The sequence below is a fragment of the Astyanax mexicanus genome, chromosome 3, assembly GCF_023375975.1.
Source record: "Astyanax mexicanus isolate ESR-SI-001 chromosome 3, AstMex3_surface, whole genome shotgun sequence".
Taxonomy (NCBI): domain Eukaryota; kingdom Metazoa; phylum Chordata; class Actinopteri; order Characiformes; family Acestrorhamphidae; genus Astyanax; species Astyanax mexicanus.
In genome coordinates, this window is record NC_064410.1 from 54,196,796 (window position 1) to 54,218,758 (window position 21,963).

At 37.8% G+C, this 21,963-nt stretch overlaps 2 protein-coding genes across 4 annotated transcripts; one reads left to right on the plus strand and one right to left on the minus strand.

Annotated features, from left to right (window-relative positions):
• The first annotated feature begins 309 nt into the window (after positions 1–309).
• smcr8a (Smith-Magenis syndrome chromosome region, candidate 8a) lies at positions 310–9,753 on the plus strand. 3 transcript variants are annotated; one of them, XM_007247833.4, is made up of 3 exons: positions 310–562; positions 643–2,977; positions 5,581–9,753. In XM_007247833.4, the coding sequence occupies exons 2-3, from the start codon at positions 759–761 to the stop codon at positions 6,029–6,031; spliced, it is 2,670 nt and encodes an 889-aa protein (XP_007247895.3). In that variant the 5' UTR covers positions 310–562; positions 643–758; the 3' UTR covers positions 6,032–9,753. The 3 variants fall into 3 exon arrangements, with proteins under 3 accessions (XP_007247895.3, XP_007247894.3, XP_022539086.2); XM_022683365.2 differs by having other exon boundaries at positions 316–401; XM_007247832.4 differs by having other exon boundaries at positions 310–2,977.
• A 1,683-nt stretch (positions 9,754–11,436) lies between these two features.
• shmt1 (serine hydroxymethyltransferase 1 (soluble)) lies at positions 11,437–20,796 on the minus strand. The gene is made up of 12 exons (XM_007247835.4): positions 20,680–20,796; positions 18,976–19,084; positions 18,728–18,873; positions 18,518–18,633; positions 18,267–18,427; positions 17,800–17,881; positions 16,500–16,712; positions 16,295–16,411; positions 14,596–14,718; positions 13,614–13,730; positions 12,113–12,223; positions 11,437–12,016 (listed from the first exon to the last, which is right to left on the minus strand). The coding sequence occupies exons 2-12, from the start codon at positions 19,066–19,068 to the stop codon at positions 11,844–11,846; spliced, it is 1,452 nt and encodes a 483-aa protein (XP_007247897.1). The 5' UTR covers positions 19,069–19,084; positions 20,680–20,796; the 3' UTR covers positions 11,437–11,843.
• Between the last annotated feature and the right edge of the window lie 1,167 nt (positions 20,797–21,963).

The window sequence follows — 21,963 nt, forward strand, 5'->3', positions numbered from 1 at the left end:
ATAAATAAATATCTCAAAATAATGAATTAGTATCTCAAAATAAAGAGATAGCAGTTCACCTCTAACAATAATAACAATAAGAAAAATGTCCTGGATATTTTTTATTATTTTAAGTGGTGGGAATGGGCTTCTATAAATTTCTATACTAAACCTTTATTATTTATAATCTAGCTGCTTCTTCAGGCCGGTTTGTCACATGATGCGGTCTTCGTCACATTCTAGTGCTGCAGAGACACATATCTGATCTACAGCTCATCTCCCCGCTCCGCTGAGGACCAGCACATCATCTACAGATCAGCGCAGCCGCGAACACTCTGCGTTAAACGCGCATAAGTTTTAAATATGGCTGCTGTCAGAGGCTGTGTGATGGCTGTGGATGTAGTAAACACTGCGGCGGGCTGGTAAATATGCTGTGTGTGCTGTTTGCCGCTGTCAGGCGGATGTTTTAGTCGTGCTGTGATCGTGATTAGTCGAGGTTAGTCGCTGCCAGGCTTGAAGGCATCTGTCTGAACCTCCAGCTGAGCTGAGCTGATCTAGCAGTGTTGCGAGGGGCTAAGGCTTGGTGAGGAGCTGGTTTGTGGTCTAATCATGGCGTGATTTGAAGAAAACACTGCTGTTCAATGCCTTTTCCTCCCTCTACAGCAGATGGTGGTGGTGGAGGTGTCTTCTCCAGTGTCCTCCTGCTGAGATCTGAAGCCAGGAGCTCTGGGGTGGCAGGGTCCTTCCTCTGATGCCTCCTCTTCTAATCATCAGAGAACATGATTGGCTCACCAGATGTGGTGGCCCTCACCAAAGATGATGACTTTGGAGATTCCTACCAAGATCCGTGTCTGCTCCCGGAGGAGTTCTCTGTGCCTTTGTTTCCCCATGCCACCAATGCCAACCCATGGACAAAGACATCCTATGCAAAGTTCTCCAAGGATTTCATCCTCATATCCGAGTTCTCGGAGCAGGTCGGCCCACAGCCGCTTCTCACAATTCCAGATGACCCCAAAGTGTGCGGCACGTTTGACCTCAACTACTTCTCGCTGCGCATCATGTCCGTGGACTACCAGGCCTCCTTTGTTGGCCACCCTCCAGGCAGCAGCTACCCCAAGCTCAATTTCGTGGAGGACTCCAAGGTTGTTCTTGGAGACTCCAAAGAAGGAGCGTTTGCCTATGTGCATCACCTGACCCTCTACGACCTGGAGGCCCGTGGCTTCGTCCGTCCTTTCTGCATGGCCTACATTTCAGCAGACGAGAGGAAGATCATGCAGCAGTTTCAGCAGCTCTCGTCAGGCTTTTCTAAAGCTTCGGAATGCTTAAAGTCGGGAAATCGCAAAGCGTTCGCCAACGAGTTGGAAAAGAAGCTGAAGGACCTGGAGTACACCAGATCAGTTCTGCACAAAGAGACGGAGATGCAAAAAATCAACACTGGCTGCTATTCCACGCAAGTTATCGAGAAAGCTAACGAGCTGGCGAATGTGGAGAAATCCATTTATGAGCATAGAGATCTCCTGAGGCAAATCACATCATATCCAAACAAGAAAGGAAGAGATGCACACATTAATGATCATGATCATGTGCAAATTGAGCCTGAAAAGCCAATCGACTCAAACATGCTTGACAATACAACCCTCACTTCAAATCATTCCAGCAATGGGCGAGACAAAAGCAGCACAGATACAGATACAAGCCCTCAAAAGCCGTCGTCATACACTCCCCAGCTTATTAAAGCCAAATCTGCTAAATGCTTTGATAAGCGCTTAAAAACTTTGGAAGAACTCTGCGATTCGGCCTTCTTTCACCAGACCCTGGACCAACTAAACGTAATCGAAAAGATGTTCAGAGGTGACCTCTGCTTCATCTACACCAGCCAGATTGACAGAGGCCTTTCGATTAAGCAGAAGATCACCAGTTTTCTCTTTGAGGAGGAACGTGATTGGGAGGAAGAGGGAGGAGGCTCCAGAAACCTGTATGAAGCAAACCACACCACCCGTATCGCTCCACCTCTCATATCACAAATCTCCACACTATCTGGTGAGCCAATGAGCCTCGACTCCTATGTGACCTGTGTAGAGATTGGCCACAATAAGCTAGAGATTGAGTCTTTGGAAGGACCTCCAGAGTCCAGCACATCTGACATCACACAGGAAACTTCAGAAGATGCTGTCGACACAGAAACGAAAGGGAGTTTCAGCAGCGATAGGAGCATTGAAGCACTTGGGAATGTTAGTCCAGCCAATCCTGATGGATTTGGAAGGAGGAGTACCAATGAGGCATGCACTGTGACATCATCAGAGGAACAAGAAGTTACCTCTTATTCAGGTGCTCCAGAACGTGACGCAGATATGAGCACTGCTGATGTTTTTGAAGCTGACAATCTAGTTCAGATAGACACCGCCTGTTGTATGGGGCAGGATGGTTTTATCTATGAGGAACCCTTGCCGGAACCTCTACAGCCATGCGGTGACGACACTGTGGTCAAGCAGGAGCCTCTATCTCTACTGCACAGGGATCCTCCCCTGCAGGTGGACTATGTCTTTGGAGAGTCTTCTCAGACAGTAGTGGGCACCAGTGTGGGTCTAATGCTTCCTGAGCTCAACATCAATGCTCTCTCTGATGATATGGTCAGAATGAACGTTGAGGATGCCTCAGATACGACCAGTTACATGAGCATGTCGACCAGCTCTGACCGAGCAGCCTCACCTTTCACCTACGGCATTCCAATCACAGTCAAGCAGAAGAAGAAGGCGGGTCACAGTGCTCTACGCTTCATCAGGCAATACCCATTTGCACAGCAAGCCATATACTGTCTCCTGAGTGGGCGAACACTCGTAGTTCTCGGGAGTGAGGAGGGCACTGTGAGGAAACTGGTGAACGCCTTGTTAATTTTTGTGCCCAACATTGGGAAGTACGGTGAAACAGTCCAGCCCTGGCTTTCCTCCTCATTTCAGCTGACTGACCTTCAGAGATGGAAGCTAATCGGCCTGCAGAGGTATGATGACTTTAAGTTCAGTAAGGGCTGAGAAAATGTAATAATATATTACAATATGCTTTTTGTATGAGCTTATTATGGATATTGTCATGGTTTAATATACTGAAATACTGATATTCATTACAAAGAGGGCATAGTTAGTCTTGAATAAACATATTGACCCCTAAGTTTATTACTTAGTTATAAACTTTAATTGCAGAAATATTTATTTATTTGGGTAACCATTTAGTTGAACCCGTTTTGAAAAGTCCCACAGGGTTCTGTTTTATGATTGGTGAAACTGTTTAGTTATGAGAGCGAAGAATGAGGCTACATACAGTTTTAAAGGGCTAATAGAATTTATTTCAGACCTTAGTTATTATGGCATTTTAATGGCATTAATGGAACATCTGTAATATTAGTGATGCTACAGAGTAAGGGTGGGCAATATGGCCCTAAAGTAATATCACAATATTTCATAGTATTTTCGGGATAACTATATTCTTGGCGATATGACGAAACATTGAATTACAAAAATTATTTAAAGAATACACTACTGCAACAAAATGAAAATTACATTTTATTATTGCATATGATATGATATGGCACACCCCTAGCTGAGATAAAAAAAAATACAATAATTTGATCAGATTTGTAAGAGAAGTCAATGATCCAGAATGTCATGATACTAATAATGTGCATAATAATGCACTCCAAATATCTACATATATCCAGGATTAAAGTAAAATAAATGATTCTAGACATATATAATCTGTCTCTAGTAGATTTATAATGAGAAATGAAAACAGTGTGAATTTTATTTATTTTATTTTGCTAAAAACACAAAAAGTAGTACCCTGATATATTTTAGGGTATAATTTTGTTCACGTAATCAAAAATGTTGGCGATATTATTGCATACAATACGATATGGCACAACCCCTACTACAGAGTGTGTAGTGTTACGGATGCTTCACAAAGATATAAGAACATATTTTATTTATGCCATGTTTTTAGGACTGCTACTGCTATACTGTGCACTCAGAAGATATAATAAAGTATCCTAATGGGACTACTAATGCTAAAATGTATGCTTAGACTAAATCAACAAAAGTATTGGGGTTTTCGTACATTTCATTATTATTTTTTTTCCCAAAAAAAAGAGTCTCTACTGTCCATGGAAAGTGTTCTGTTTGATTTTTGTTGGAGCATAGCTGTGAGGAATTGATTGCATTCTGTGACAAGGGTGTAGAATGATAACCACCTCACTTATTTAAGTATTGGATGGAGCATCACACTGTTCATAAAACACAGTTCCACTGCTTCACAGCTCAATACTGGGGGCCTTCAACCCCCTGTAGAATAAAGCCTGGCATTAGGCATAGTGACAATTATGTCAATATATTCATATTTATCTGCTCAAGAGACTACTTTTCTATTCGCAAAACTATTCTACTAAACTAGACAAGCTGTCTGTGTGCATTTGCACACTGTGTCAGCAATAGTTGCAACTTAAAGTAGCTGAATGCATTTATTAGTAGTGGTGTCCACAAACCTTAGGAAGTATAGAGTATGTGTATGAACTGGCCTGATGTTTAATACGTTTAGTATGATTCAGATTGGCCGGGATCCAGCTTAAAGAGGTTAAAATGTCATTGTTTGATATGTTAAAACTAAAAAGCAGAAACTCTCAGTCTTAACTAAGGCTACGTCACATTACAAGCCACATTGCTTAAATCCGATTTTTTGCTCAGCTTTTGGCTATCTGTTCACATTGTCTCTGTGTGTAATGTGAACAAATCTGTCCCTGAAACGCCTCACATGCGCACATTGATACGTGTATAAACATCTCCTTTCTCACCAACAACTAAAAATGTCATATTTGACAGCGACTCGTAGCTTTATAAAGGGAAATGGATGAGTTAGCAGCTCATATGTGGAGCATCTTTTGCTGGAGTGGAGAGCAAACAGCTTGTCTGAAGTTCATGCTCAGGTTGAGGAGGTGAAAAAAGACCGGGCGGTTTGCTTTTGCTGTTTTTGCAGCTATAGCTGCACAGCTGCACCAGAGATGCAGTGTGGGTAAGAGAGAGAAGCACCTAGCGTATACGTAAAAGCAAAAAGATGCATGAATTCTGATTTGACATTCATGTTGCATATTCCATGAATTGGACACGTAATTACGTATCCGATTTCAGACCACGTATGAAAGTGACACAAATCTGATTTGAAAAATTGGATTTGGCACGTTCACACAGCCATGAAAAAATCAGATCTGAGCCACATTGAGCAAAAAAATCAGATTTGAGTCACTTCAGCCTGGTTATGTGAACGTATCCTAATTTAACATGTAACCCAGTGGGAGGAGCAAGTCACTTTATGTAAAAAAAAAATAAATAAATAAAAATAAATAAAAATAAAAAAAAATAGGTTACCTTGATAAGTGTTAAGGTTTGCTGCTTTATATTTGTAGTTTACTATTTAGCTCTCTCTCAAGCTAAAATCCCACAACCAAAAAAATGTACATATTTTTGTTTGTGGTGTGACCACATTGTAGATTGCTCTTAGCATGTATCCAGCATATTGTAATCAAATATTAATATCTTCCTCTTTCTTTTTTCCCCCCAGAGTGGCTTCCCCAGCAGGTTCCAGCATGCTCCATTCCCTGAGCCGCTACAGCCGCTACATAGGCATTCTGGACTGTGATAACAAGACGCTTCGCTGCCCACCCTATAAAGGAACACTAATTAATCAAATGGCAGACCACAGGACTCAGATCAAGCGCGGCAGCACCTACTATCTCCATGTGCAGAGCATGTTGACTCAGCTCACAGCTAAGGCCTTCCTTTACACCTTCTGCCATCACGTTCATTTGCCTATCACCGCAGACGACCGCGGCTCTGTGACTTCCCGCAGGACTAACTTCTTGTTGCAGCTCGGCTACACCGAGGAGGAGAGCAAAATCATTCAGTTCCTGAGCGAGCTCGTCAAGCATCACTTCCTACAGGGGCCTTTAAAAGGGCTCGGCCAGGCTCTGTTCAGCTACAGCTATTCCACCAGCTATTTGTACAAAATCTGAACATGGATGTGCCCTTCATTCTTCATTCTTTCAGTGGTTTTGGTGGTTCCGTATTATGCCTTCTCGTCCCCTTCATATCTGCAAAAATCAGGAGACCAAGATATATTGAATGTACTTGATTCTGGTTCTTTTATTATAGTTCTTATTTTGCTTTGTTTTGTTTTTCACAGTCCAGAAGATGGAAGGTTAGCCAGGTGTCACCAACGTTGTCTTTGTTGAATATCTGTCTTTGTTGTGTAGTTTTGCCACCAAAGTTTTATTGGGAAGGTCTGTAGGGAGGCTTCTTAATTTGTTGTTTTATTTAAGGACCCATAAAAAGCCTAATGATATTGAATCAAAGTCCAAATTGCTTCACAGCATAATGCTGCGTTTCATTTGCCTCAGAAGTCAGATATCAGAGCTAAGAATGAGGTCACACCATGATAGTTGATGGAGTTACATTTCTAAACAATTACAAAAAACTAAAGTAATTTCAGAGCGGTAGATCCTTAAACATCTCCCTTTCTTCTCATGTGTGCTCTCTCTCTCTCTTTCTCTCACTCGCTCTAAAATATGATTTCTGAGATATTCCGTATCATTTTCTGGCATCAAGGAGCCCCTATGACAGTGCAGGATACTCCTGTGATAGGTGGGACCTTTGAGATAACAAAAGAATTTGAGCCAAAATATGTCCCACTTTCTAGTCCCAAGTTATTGAGTATTGGTAGCATTGTCCCATGTTGGGCATTGTTAGCAATATTAGTTAATATTAACTAATTCGACACTATTTTGCACATTAAATCACCATGTAAACATGCCCCCATGTTTGTATGCGACTAAATCAATTACAGACAAATAGATAGAAGTGCTATTAAGCTGTGTAATACTGCTGCTTTTACTACTGTTTATATGCAGAGCAGCTATATTGAATTCTGAACTTGAGTTGGTGGGGCCCTCCTGTCTTTCCTAGTAGAAAATCTGAATTGTGGGAACATTCGAGTTAAAATTTTGGAAATCATCTTGTTCTACTTGAAATTTGTAAATCCTGAAATCTGAGGTCAAATGTAACGCAACATAAGTACAAAATGTTGTCTAGTGAAGAATGCAAGATGTATGTAAGCAGAAAAGAGCAGCTTGAAAAGGTCCTGGCTAAAGTAATGTAGAAGTGAAAGCAGCCACAAGAACAATTTACTGACTGAATCTTTTGCTATTTCTTTGATTTATGACCATGCTGACGATAGCCATTTTAGACATGGACATAAAGAACCTTTGTTAAATAATGAGGGTAATTTAATTCACTAGACCTTTAGTCAGCGTATGTAAAGACCTCCTGCTGCTTTTTTCTGAGTCAATAAGTCAATAAACTGCAGAATATTGATTAATACTAAGAAACGTACAAACCAACCAGTAATTTACCTATAGAATATGTTCATAATACCTATGGTATATATAGATGTACATGGTTTTGTAAAGACAATAAGCAACTTCTCTGAAACAGGAATTTACTAAGATTGTAGGATTTTAGGCAAGTGAGAGCTGATCAACTAAATGACCAACTGCCATCTGTGTGTGTTTAACCTATTATGTATTGAAGTAAACGAATGTACTGCATGTCACATAGTGGAGATCTGTTACATGACATTCTGCATGTTTGGAGAATACGAAGACGTAACTACGTGTTGGTAGGCGGAGGTTTCCAGCCACATGCATTTGTATCTCACACGTGGAAACCATTCAGCCTGATATAAACTGTTGTCTCAACGTTATGTGCAAATGTCAGCATGAGTAACTGTTGTTGGATGGAGTGGCACTTTATAATACTGGTTCAGAATCATAGTGGAAATGGGGAATTGGGGTGTAACGGTACAGAAAAATCACGGTTCGGTTTGGACTTCTGTGCCGGTTTTAGTGGCTGTTCGCATCTTTAGAAATCTACGCAAGACTGCATCTTACATACATACAAATCAATAGGGGGCAGTGCAGGCACCCAGCAGCATTAAAATGCTATTTTTTTATTTTCTTGTTGCGCAAATTGCAGTTTGTTTCATCTAGTGTTGTGTATGTAGCTAGTTAATACAGATTAGAGAATGTTCATTAAGCAGTCAAGTATATCACGCCCTCCTCAGAAGGGTACATAAGGTTGCAGTACACACAAAATTGCTTGGAGGCAGTGCAGACACTAATCAGCCTTAAAAGAGCTATAAAAACACACAACTCTGCTTTTACGTATGCATTATGGTTAGATTAGATTAGATTAAAATTAGATTAATAAGTCAGAATATCAGTAAAGTAGTTGTTAGTTTTCCGGTTGTTTCAAATCTAAAGTAGAGAACAGTGAGAGATAAAGAAAGATAAAAGCGAGTGTACGAATACTCTCTCTGCACATGTAATAGAAGCCAGGTTAAAGTGAAGGATTGGGGGGGACAAACAAGACTACAGTTACCAAAGCATTAATCTCAAAACACTACAGTTCCCACCTTATCTGTGCAATTCATACGATTTACACTCTGTTTCTTGGATGTTGAAGCTAGAAATTAGATTATGCTTGAGTTAATGTCATTCCATTTAAACATTCCGATAATTTTACTTTTATAAGCAGTTTACTGGGGTTTCATGGCAATTCTAGCCTATTGTTAACATTGTCCCAGGTTAGCTTTGTTAGCTATCACAGTTGATAACAATGGATTATACAATATTTTATGGATTTTAACACCATCTAAACATGTTCACAGATGGAAGATGAACAGTACTCGGTTTATTTCTGATTTTATGATGCAGAAATCGATAAAAATGTAAATAACTCTCCATAATACTATTGCAGCAATCTAGGTTTCTGAACTCCAATATGTGGGGTCATTCAAGTTGAAAATTCCTACTTGCACTTTAGAAATGCAGACATCCCAGTTAAATAGAACACATTATTTTAGCTTAAGGGTTTTAAAAGTTTAAAAATTACTGCATACACCAAACTGTGATGTTCTGAATGTACCGTTACACCTCTTAACTTGGAGAAACCATGTAAAACCATGGTGGTGATCGCCTGAAACAATAACACCCATCAGTATGTTCACGCCACGTGTTATTCTCACTGCTGCATGGCAGTTTCTGCCCAACATTTAAATTTACAGATGGCTTTCACCACCAACACTTTATCACTTTTTGTTGCGGTTTAAATGCATTGCTTTCTGTATGTGACCCTTGCAGTGACGAACTGTCTGAAACTGATGTTCTACACACTCAGTCGAATGTTAACAAGCCATATCATACAGTGCAAATTGTGTCTATAAGATATTTGCTGTGATTTTGAACAAAATTTATTTCTCGTATGATTTGTGTGAAATAAGCTTGGAAGAGTGTTGCTTATTAATTCAGTGTTTCTCAACTTTGGTCCTGGATTCACCCTGTTGTGCACATTTTAGTGCCTTTTCTGCTCCCAACACGCCAGATTCAACTTATTAGCTCATTATCAGTGCATTATGGGTTGGAGGGGTGTGCTAGAACAGGAAACCACTAAAATGTGCAGTGCAGGGTGCCTCTATGGCCAGATTTAAAGAACACTGCACTAGGGTACGTGTTTCTAAAGTGTTGTGATTTTCTGTCTGGGGTGCAGTAAGCTGTAATCTTTATTGAAACTGATTTGTGGATGTATAAGTGAATTTTGGAGGTTATCCAAGTGCATTGAGTTGTGGCCCATTCTGTTTCCTGCCTTTGAGTTTCATTAAAATATCTCTCATTTAAAGCTTGTGGAGACCAGCTTCATTATCTCACACCAAATGTTGCTTCCCTAAGAATTATGGAGCACGTCTGCTTTGTACACTGTAGGCTTAAGGCTTAAAACCATAATCCAACACATCTGGTTCTATTTTAATGAAGCTTTTTCAGTCTGCAATGTTACAGTAGTTTAGAGAAAAAAAAAAAACTATTTACCAGCACCTAAAGTTCTTATGGATCTCCACGGATGGCATTCGGCATCCCTGTAATTAATATACACTGTATCTATAGATGTAAGAATATACTGATATTGTGATATTTTGTTTTGCAATGCTGTATCAATATTAATTAGTTAATATATAAATAGTGGTATGAGACAGTGGTCCATTTGTAGTTTAAAACAGAGACCACTAGATAGCAGTGTCGTTCTGATTATGTAAAAATTAACTCGACTTTTACTCATATTTAATAAATATTGTATTTTTATACTACGGAAGGCCTAGAAATTTGAATGTTACTAAAAAGTTATTGTATTTCAGTAATTCAGTTCAAAATGTGATACTAATTTATTATATAGATTAGTATTAAACACAGAGCGATGTATTTTAAACATTTTTTTTATTGTTGATGATTATGGCTTTCAGCCTTTGAAAACCCAAAAATCTGTCTCATAAAAAAAATTACTCTCCAAACCATCACTGATTGGTGGAAACCTCACGCTAGACCTCGAGCAGTTTGGACTGTGTGTCTCTCCACTCTTCCTCCAGACTCATTTACAAATGAAATGCAGAATTTACTGATGGACAGTGATGGTTTGGAGAGACATGTCATCTGCTGATGTTGGTCCCCCCCTTTGCTGACAGCTTTAATGGAGATGTGGATTTCATTTTCAGGTAGGACTTAGCACACTGCCCACAATACCCAAAGTACCAATCGGTCTTATTTAGGATACAGATTTTTTGAGACACTGATTTTGGGGTTTTCATTGGTTACCCTGCTTACAACATTGCTACACACTGCACCAACCATATTATTATGAACAGATGGTCAGTCCAAATCCATCAGATTTCTGGCATATCCAGATTGATAGTCAGGACATCCAGAACAGAATCATTTCTTTTCAAGATCAAGATTTTTTTGTGTTAAAATTATGTAGTAAATAAAAATCTGTTCCTTACACTGTCAACATTTCTTGATGAATTGACCAGTACAAAGCCTCCTAAATGACCTGAAAAAAATATTTGTACATTGATTTCCATTAAAAGTCAATAAGGTTTTATCTCTCCTATAAAAGTAGCTGTTTCAGAGATGCATGTTTTTCATTGAACAGCGACAATATGCAGTTAGTTAGATTTGTAGAGATGCTTCTCAGTCTGAATGCTCAAATTAGATTGTAACATGTGTTTGTGTAAATAAGCATGGCTAATAAATGACTTTATTAAATCCAGTGATTGAAGGACAGGGTCTATTAAAAAAAAAAAAAAAAAGGTGCCAGAGGTTAGTTACTGACACAAACCTCAAAATCAAAGCTACCCATTCAGATACGGGCAGATTAAGACATCCAGACAAATCAGATTTAATCATTTGCAAACAACAGTGCAGAAAGCTCTCTTAACAGATCCTGCAGTCTGAATACAGCCAGTGGCTTTAATTCATATCCAACTGATCCAACAGTTTTTCCTTCTTTGAACACTTCAAGAACTTCACACCATATCTGACATTTGTAACATTTGCCTTTATTGATCCTTTGGATCATATATACACAGTTTACTGCAATGTTTGGTATTTTTTGGTCAGCATTAAATGGCATCAGAAAACCTCTGGATGAAACAATTCACATTTGGAAAATTCTTCAGCAGGACTCACAAAACAACTGTTTGTTTAGAAGCTTTTGGTAAATTATGGTGTAGAAACGGCTGAATTTGCATTGAAAAAAAAAACAACTCACAATTCCATTGTGTCTGAAATAATAACTGTATAAGTGCTCACATTTTTACAGGAAATGATTTGAACAGAGTACTTGGACAGAGTAACAGTTAAATCCGCAAACTCGCCAAACAAACAGGCATGATTTAATGAAGGTAAAGCTCAGATATAAAGAATGGAAGTATAAGCATTAGACTTAAAGCTCAGGCAGTCCAGGCATGGGGAATTTTCCAGCAAAAGTTTCAACCTCCTCTCGGATTCCCTTTATTTTGCTTTGATATTTCTCATCCTGAGCCAGTGTTTCCTTGAACTCTTTCAGTGTGGCTTTGGGGTTCATGCTTGTTTGGATCTCCAGAGTTAACTGAATACCTGAGAGTAAATACAAAAAAACACTGATGTTAACAACTGTAGAAATTGCACATAAAACATTGTAAATAATGTAAAAGTACAAAAGTAAAAACTCACATCTGTGAATGAATTCGGCAACTGTGCGGAAATCTTCCTCCACAAGCCCTCGTGAGGTGAGTGCCGGAGAGCCGAGGCGGAGACCACTGGGCCTCAAGGCACTCTTATCACCTGCAATACAGTGATTACACACAGGAGAGAACTGTTAAAAACTGAGATGTACAGAAAATATTAACTCAAAAAAAGCCTTTAAAAGCTGTGTAAAGTTTTTTTTTTTTTTTTTTACAGCACTCTATCCTTTACTTTAACTCATGACATACATAAGTGACATATACCAAACGTCTTAAGAGCATCACAGGACAGTGTGTGAATCCGTGTTTGTTTATCTGACCTTATATACCGAGTGTAGGAGTGCTGGGTTAGTGCTGGAGACAAACTTAGCTCCTTTTAAAAGTGTATTATTTGCTTCCACGTGTCTGTTCTAACCAATGTTCTGCCTTCCATATAACTAGTTCTGATAAACCTGATTTTTTTAGGATAATATGTTAAAACGCAAGTTATTAAAATGTTATATTTATGTTACATCAAGATTTCAACCATAAAATATTTACAGTCAACACTTTTTTTTGTATCAATATTCAAAACTGGGTCTGGGCTGTGTTTAAAAAACAAAAAAAAAAAAGAAAAAGAAAACTGCATTTTAGTTTCAGTTTCAATTTCTATTATTTAAATACTGATGTACTGGCATCAGCAGATATGAACTACACCGACATACCAAACGTCACAAGACAGAGATTAGGATCACGCCACATGAAAGCTAAAGAATTTTGATACTCTTCAACTATCTTTAAGCAAATTTTCGATTACGATTTAGATTATTACTTTTTTATTTTATTTTAGTTCTTACAAAACTTTATTTGTAAACCAACAGCACAATTTAAAATAATGCACAAGCTTTTGTTTCCTTTACATTAAATTTGTTTTTAAATGAACAGTAAGCAGTCCCCTTTAACCTTACATGCAGATTTTATAGTAAACACAGTGCAAAAATAACCTCCTTGTATTTCAGTTTTTTTTTTGTTTTGTTTTTTAACAGGTTTCTGACCAAAGCAAATATCGATCTTCTGATATTCCCTCTAGAAACTTCTATATGTAAATATGTACACTCTCATTTAAAACAGGAACTTGATTTGATTAAACTCCCGGACCTACAATACACCTAAAATGCTGTCAGAAGTTCTCCTAACCTGCTCAACTAACTTTCTCATAATTAATTATATTGGACCAAGAAAAGCTAAGCAAAGAAAGCATAATCAATAAAAGTTACTGGTGTGGCGAAATGGATAACACTACCTCCCAGTGAGCTACCTCATCATGTTGGAGACTGGGGTTCAATTCCAGATCTGTGTGACTGAATGCTGTGATACACCAATAAGAGTCTTTGGGCAAGACTCCTAACACTGCATTGGCCAATCTCAATCTCTGTAATTAGAATATCCTTGTAAGTCGCTCTGGATAAGTATATCGGCTAAATGCTATAAATGAAAATCTTAAGTTAGACCTGGGCAGGTGTTCTTGTTGCAGGCGATAGCACAGGCCTCCAGCACCTTCTCCGCTCTGCCACCATCAGTTCCATTTGGACGTAGGTCAACCAAGATAAGATGAGTATCAGAACCACCTGAAACCGAAAACAAAAGAATTAAACACAATACCCTTTTAATGAGCTTCCTCTATAAACCTGATCTTGAAAAAATGCGACTGTTACAGCCATTGTACTATTTGAATGCAATGGCTGCCACAAATATAATAAAGGCTATAATTACCCTTCAATTTAAGAAGGAACATTTCAAATTTCTATATTTTACAATTAAAGAGCTGCATATAATTTTCTATGCAAAGGAAGTTATTGGATAATAATTCAGAAGTCATATATATATATGATTCAAGATCTTTCCATCACTTCTCAAGACAACAAACTGAAGATAGGCAGATCTCTGTTGCTGTACAGTAAACAACTAAATAAAAATAAAATTTATAATTAATAAAGACTATAGGTTTGCTTATCTGATGGGGATATGTTCCTTTTATGCATATGAAGGTTTTTTGTATTCTTTATCCTAGTTGAAACACTAGTTTTGATCTGTTAAATTTGTTTACAAAAGAATAAGAAGCTCTGCCTCTGTGGTAATTTAAAGTTATTTATATTGGTAATAGGTATATATGTTTTAGGTTTATGTTTGAAAGGGATGTCATGTTTCTATTTTGCTATATGCAAATAAAAGTCAGCATAGATTTACATAGATGAACATAGGTGAACATAGATTTTTACCAAGTATTACATTAGTTTTTGTTAGAGGAGGTTTTAAAGAACTAAATAAAATTTCCAGACAGTAACAGGTACAGATTTCCATTGCAGGGGTTCTTAGCAGTTTTTCTAAAGCCTTTAAAAGTATTTATATTAATATCAAAATTATATCATATCGACCAAAATGAAAGAATATATTGCAATATAAATTTTGGCCATATTGCCCAGCACTACTTACCAGTGACAATTTTGTAGCCCTTTTCCACAAGAGCTGCTGCTAAGGCCTTGCAGTTAGCCAGCACTTGTAACTGATAGGCCTTGAACTCTGGAGTCATTGCCTGCTTCAATGCTACAGCCACACCTGTGCATCAAATACCACAGATTAAAGCACATTCAATCAAACTGCACTCTAGTTGTTTCTGTACTCATTCATATTTTACTAGCTTTTAGGATACAGGTCTTTCACTGATTGAAAGTGACTTCTGGACTCAAATGTGGTACAACTCCAAAAAAAAGTCACACTGTTTAACCCTCTGGAGTCTAAGGGCTTACAGACAGTTCTAAGGTAGTCTCACAGGACTTTTTAAAGAAATCACACCTAACTAAATTACACATGATTTTATTCAGCACAAACTCAGCTACACAGATGCATACAAAAGCAGTAAGCACATCATAAATCTATTAGCAAAAAACTCTTTTCAAAAGTGCTTATAAAACATGAAAAAACACATTGTAAACATTTCTAGTGTTAACTTTTGAGCCCAGCTGAATGTCAGTAGTAATTTCATGCCACCTAGTGGAGGTAAAACTCATATCAATTTAAAACTATGACAAATACATCGGTATTGATTGTAGCTAACTTTATATCTTGCAGTCAAGACAAACGATAAATTTAATATTTTTAAAATGAACCTGCAACATCTTACTCCTCTATTCACCCAACAAGCAAACCACACACATAAAAAAAAAAAATCATGTGTAGTATTAAAGTAGACCTTGTTAAAGCAGATTTTCTGTCTTTGTTGATCAAGTTATCCTTTACATATTTCAGTCCACCGCAATTAAAGCTGCTTTTTATGAAAAATATAGTATGTGTTAGGTGTAAGACTTTTAAAGCTTTCTTATGATAATACATCAAAAAAAAAGATTTAGAGAAAATAGTAACCAAGTTCTTTAAAATCATTTAATAATACACTAACGCAACAAACAAATTCCACTTTTTGATAAACTAAAGTATATATCAACTCTACATGAAGTAGAACACCATGGCGTCTTCTGGCTTATTCCACATAAGGTTGATTATGCTTCTCGCTTTTTGACTAAGTGTCCAATGACTTTTGCCATGTCCTATAGAAGCTAGAAGCAAGAAGCAAGAATGCTGCACTAAACTGTTAAATGTGTGTGGCGTCCCCAGCATTGAATATAAAAATGATTTCTAAAAGAGTCATTTATCACAATCATTACCACCCATTGTGCTTCTGTCCATTGTGGGTGGTAATATTAGTCTTCTATAATTTGTAGTTTCTGGTACACACATTACACTGTGGATGGAGGAATGTTAAATCCCTGAACAACTTTACAAATGAAAGATTACATCCATCTGGTACCCACTATCATGCCTCGCCATGACTCCCATCATTCACACTGCCTTGTAATGAGCATGCTGGCCAGTTCCCAAGCTATCTTCTGAGGAAATACTTCACACCAATTCACAATACGTGATTCCATGACTTTTGGAACAGCACTGAATGTAGCCATCAAATGCCCTTTAATATTCTGCCACACAAAGCTCCATTGTTCTCAGCCCAGACTAAAAAAAAAAGTCAGATGTAGCAGAAGTGACTAAATAGTGTAGGGCTTAATAGTGAGTCAATCCTGCTTAAAATGCAAACTAAACTTTATATTAAAATAAATATTAAAATAATAAAAAGGATTACCTGCAATGGCATGATTGTGAGGTCCTCCCTGCAGCCCCGGAAACACAGCCTGGTTGATCAAACTCTCCAGGTTGTAAAGAGTCTCCTTTCCTGTCTTGGTGTCCACACTGCGCACTCCTTAACAGAGTCAAACATACTGTGTTAAACCTAACATCAATCAGACAGCTATTCACAATTTAAGCTCACTTTTTATTAGAGAACTGACCTTTCCTGAAAAAGATGACCCCTGATCTGCAGCCCCTCAGGGTCTTATGAGTAGTGGTGGACACAATATCACAGTACTCAAACGGGGATGGAATCACTCCCGCTGCAACAAGCCCACTGATGTGTGCCATGTCGGCCAGGAGGTAAGCCCCGTTCTCGTCCGCTATCTTCCGCAGACGACTGTAATCCAGGTTGCGGGAGTAGCAGCTGGTACCTTTGGGACACAGTGGGAGCAATGGGAATATTATAGAAATTATGCAACAATAAAATATACTGTACTGTATAGAACTGAACAAATTAGGTTTAAAATATTGTACATATTGTTGCCTACTATGGTTTTAATTATATTAATTTTTACTTCTGTTAAGTTCCTTAGTCTTATGTTGCCTAGGACGATACCTATTGCTTATATTGGTAGTTGACTAATAATCAACAATCATTGTTCTAGTCTGTCAGCGATTATTTCTGCAATGCAGAGCACTTCCTGTGGATAAGGCTCCAGTTCCTAGCTTCCTCTATGACTTCCAAATGATAGAAACAGCTGAACATGAGGTTTAGAAACCCTTTAAATGCCCAGATAACATTAAAGGGGGCATTTTAAGCAAAACATTTTTTTTTTTTTTTTTTTTTTTTTACAAAACATGCTTTTGTATTTTTGTATATTGTCTTGACTGTCACTGGACAACACTCCAAGCTCAAAAAATAAATCCATCCCTCCATTTTCTGCAAGTGAAAAAGTTTGGTGTCAGGAATCATATGCTTCCATGAGCCGTTTGAATGGCTCCCTGATTGTGATGTCACAATAAGGAAACTGCATAGAACCACCCTGGCTCCAACTCTCACCCTGTAACCCCACCAGAGGCCCACCTACTAGATCAGTTAAAGAAACACCATTTGACATTTTGGTTGAGAAACTCGAAAAGTACACAGGAAGATTAGCCAGCAGACTTTATCTGAGGGAGGGATCTATGGCTCTTAAACGGCTCAGTCTGGAAACGACTGAAACGGGCAACAGAGCTGGTGAGATTCCTTTATGTGGGAAAGATTTTGAGCAAAGAACATGAACATGTTTTGTAATACCTATAGTACTATTCTAATGTTCTGATGTTTAGTAAGAAAACGTGATTTGTTGTGTGTAGTTATTAGGCTTAGTGTGAACTGAGCAAGTGAGTAAGCAGCCTTTTCTGTCTTCAGCACTTTGTCCTTTTATTGCAGTTACAAATTAAAAATTAATCAACATTGACAATTTTTTTTATTTTTTATTATTAATCTTTCCCTACTGCTGCCTTCATAGCCCTTACCTGCAATGATTAGTTTTGGGTGAAACAGGCGAGCATTTTCCTCTAGTCGGTCATAGTCAATATAGCCAGTCTCTTGGTTGACCTACAAAAGACATCAAAAGGCCAATTAAAATGTGGTTAAAAGCAAATACTACAGGCTTCCCTCTCCCTTCCGTTTCAACTGATGTTTTTCCAAACGCGTGGGTCATATTTGTAGTGCTGCTCTTATCTAATGTTGCACAATGATGGTTGTTTGTCTAGACTGCAGTACAGCATAACTAACTGCAATAAACAGAGCATTAGTTAGTAAAATAGGCAATCTTAAGGAGTCAACAGTTCAAATCTTGAGGATCTTTTAATATGTCAGAACATTTCTAGTTTACGATTAGATAATGATAACTTAAAGTCCCAAGTTTTCCAGCATATTTAGCAACCCTGTACTGTAAAGGAGAGTCATACAAGGCTCTGGAAAAAGTAAGCATGGGTACCTTGTATGGCATTGATTCAAAGAAAATGGATGTGGCTGAAATTTTCTTTTTGTCAGTCATAAAGCCATGGGTAAGGTGACCACCATCAGGCAGGTCAAGCCCCATGATCCTCCCATGTGGCTCAACCACAGCAGTGTAAACAGCGAAGTTGGCAGGTGAGCCTAAAAAGAAGAAGAGCAACATGTTTATGAGTAACCTTTGAAACAACAGCTCAGGTCAGAGCTCAAAACTTCATCAGGACTTAAACCAACCAGAGTAGGGCTGCACGTTCACTCCCCATTTTTCTGGGTCAAGGCCGTAAACTTTCAGTGCTCTTTGCTGGCAGAGCCGCTCCAGTTCATCCACATGCTCTGTGCCACCATAATACCTAAAAGAATATTTGCAAAGATATGACAAAACTTAAAACTAATATGTAGAAACTCAAATTGCACTACATCAAAATTAAAAACATGAACGCTCACCTTTGGCCTGGATAGCCCTCAGAGTATTTGTTGTTCATGCATGAGCCCAAAGCCTCCAAAACTGCCCGACTTGCGAAGTTCTCTGATGCGATGAGCTCTAAACCATACGTCTGCCTCTTCTTCTCCTTCTTAATGATGTCAAAAACCTATCAACACATTGACAAGTTCAGTCACTGTCAGATATGAAAACTGTGTCCTAATGGCATTTTAAAAATTCACAGATTGTCTCAAGTCAGGTGGTGACTCACCTCTGGATCATTGGTGCTCAGAGATTCTTTCATCATACTGTTGTGGGACTCCCATGTGTCCTTATCAACACAACAACCATTGGTGTGGGCCATGTTAAAGCTATGAAAGCTACAGGAAATACAAAACACATATTTCATACACGACTTATATAATGAATAAAATCAAATAAGTAATTACAATTACAATAAGTAATACTGCACACTCCCATAGTAAACTAATATTGCAAAGAATATTCCACCATTTAAAATAATGCTCTTTAAATGAAAAGACAAGCAGTTTATACAAAACAATGTTTTAGTTCAAATTCCATTGGCTTCTTTATTAAAATTATATTATTCTGCAAATAGTTTTCTTTGGGTATCTTTTGGTCAAAGCAAATAGATTGCAAAACAATATAATTTTAATAAATCATCAGCAAAAATTAATACACTTATCCCCCTGCAAAAAAACAACAACTAAAAACTGTGTAAAAGTTCCTTACAGCATTCCTTCCTTTACATTGACTTATGAAGTTCCTTAGTGACACATACTGAGCATCCTGAGAGCATGGACTACAGTGTGGGTGGGACAGGACAGTGTGTTCATTAATTTCATCTAAAACTAGCTCTTTTCAAACGTGTTTTATTTGCTTCTACAGGTCTGTTTCAACCATTCAAGCACTTAAATCAATGTCAGAACTATATTTCACCTGATCAATAGAACAACATGGTAATAATAGCTAGAGATTGTTGTGTCATTTAAGTTACATCATGATTTTAACTTATTTTGAATGCAATTAAAAACAAACATAAATGGGCTGCTAACTCAATTTTGAAATTTAATTCAGTGCTTTTTCATATCGCCAAGAGTTTTGTTATCGCAAAAATATTAAATAGCATGGAATATTGCAATATTATTTTACGGCCATACTGCCCAGCCCTAGTAAACTGTTATATTGTTAGTTAAAAGTCTTGATTAAAGAATAAACAATACATATCATTAAATCAACAGGTGTCCCAAAACTTTTGCCCACAGAGTCTTTCTACTGAATATGATGCAACTGCAGCAGCTGCCTGGTACAGATCAGCCCCATGACATTGATTAACGCTGCAGAGACAATAAAATAAAGCTTGGTAAAGGTAAATTCCTGCATTAAAACCCTGCATAAACTAAGTAAAATTTAATTAAATAAATGTAGAATAACTGGCAGGTTAATTTTTAACTGGCAGGTTAATTTTGCACCACACTGGTGTTTAAGTAGAAAAATTACCGCGAAATCTGCCTGAATCCTGACTTTCCAGTCTTAGTGTTAGCTAAGAGGCTACACACACAGCTAACAACACTACAACAACAACAATAACTCCCATCAGAAACGAATCTGAACTAGATTAACCAGCCTTAACAGTAGACAAAACTAAATTAACAGGAAAAACTAGAGGAGGGTATGCCAGGTCCAGAAAGTAAAAATCCGTCCCAGGATTTTGTAGCAACTGCCTGGGAGGCTCTGCTGCAGCTGAGCTAAGCCCAGGGAGTTGATATAAAACCCTGGGATGGATTTTCACTTTCTGGACCTGGGGTACCAACATTTAGAGAAAAGGCAAATGAAAATAGTGTAACAGCTCACAAGCACTGAAAAGCGCGTTTATAACTAAAGAATACACCGAAATAAGGTTGTTTCTGACCTATTAACACGCGCTTAAAGTTCTTTAAGGGCTTAATCTTACCGCTGTGTGTGAATTAAGTGAAGACAGCAGACCCTGACAGGCTCAGACCCGCAGCAGCAGAAGCACGTTGCACACAACTTCTATTTGTGGCCAAAGTCCGCGAAACTGAGCGACCAATCACAGCGCGGGAAAGACGGAGTAGTCAATCAAAAGTGAGGAGCCAATCGCGACAACGAGAGGGCGTGGTCAGCACAGCAAAAGTCAACCTCTCTTCTCCTTAGAACATTTTATATATACAGCTCTGCGTGAAAATAAGAGACCACTTAAAAATTATGAGTTTCTTTGATTTTACCAAATTGAAAACCTCTGGAATATAATCAAGAGGAAGATGGATGATCACAAGCCATCAAACCAAGCTGAACTGCTTGAATTTTTGAACCAGGAGTGGCATAAAGTTATCCAAAAGCAGTGTGTAAGACTGGTGGAGGAGAACATGCCAAGATGCATGAAAAATGTGAAAAAAAGCAGGGTTACTCCACCAAATAATATTGATTTCTAAACTCTTAAAACTTTATAATTATACATTATTATTATATTTATAATACATTATTTACGGTCTGAAAGCTCTGCATCTTTTTTGTTATTTTAGCCATTTCTTATTTTCTGCAAATAAATGACAATATGTTTATTTCAAATTTGGGAGAAATGTTGTCTGTAGTTTATAGAACAAACAAGAACAAACATATACCTATACATAGCAAAATCAGAGAAACTGATTCAGTCTCTTAATTTAATTGGTCTCAATTGTTCTCTTAATTTTACGGAGCTTATTTGTGCATAATAAATAAATAATTAAATAAAAAATCTCAAAAGTGTTAAACAAACCAGAATATGTTTCACACTTTAGATTTTCTAAGTAGTATATTTATGTTTGAGGACAGATCTGCACACTCTTTTTAATCTCAGTGTCTTCAAGAGGGAAAGTCACCTGGAATATATTTTCAGCTTCTTGAAGGAATTCCTGGAGGTGCTGAACAATAGTTGCTGCTTTTAAAGCTCCAGCACATGCCAAATCACCTCAAATCACCATCTCAGTTGATCAGGTTTAGGTCAGTGGATTTAAAAGCTAAATTTTCTCCTATTAAACATCAAAATGTCATTTTAAGTTATTGTAAATATCAAAAGTTCTAAATAAAACTCCTTTAAGATTCTGTTTCATTGCACAATTTTTCAGGAACACTTTCATGCTGGAAATCTCACCCTTTTACCACACTCCATAGGTTTTTCCACTGGATTCAGATTATGTGACTGAGGAGACCCTCTGAGAAGCACTGAACGAATTTT

Bases quoted from the DNA above. Each gene is read 5' to 3' on its own strand.
- smcr8a (XM_007247832.4), top strand. From the start codon at position 759: ATGATTGGCTCACCAGATGTGGTGGCCCTCACCAAAGATGATGACTTT. The intron at 2,978-5,580 runs GTATGATGACTT...TTTTCCCCCCAG, and splicing joins AAGCTAATCGGCCTGCAGAG to AGTGGCTTCCCCAGCAGGTT.
- shmt1 (XM_007247835.4), bottom strand. From the start codon at position 19,068: ATGGCCCACACCAATGGTTGTTGTGTTGATAAGGACACATGGGAGTCC. The intron at 17,882-18,266 runs GTACCCATGCTT...TGTCTTTTGTAG, and splicing joins TTGAATCAATGCCATACAAG to GTCAACCAAGAGACTGGCTA. The intron at 14,719-16,294 runs GTAATCCTTTTT...TTTGATGCACAG, and splicing joins TCACAATCATGCCATTGCAG to GTGTGGCTGTAGCATTGAAG.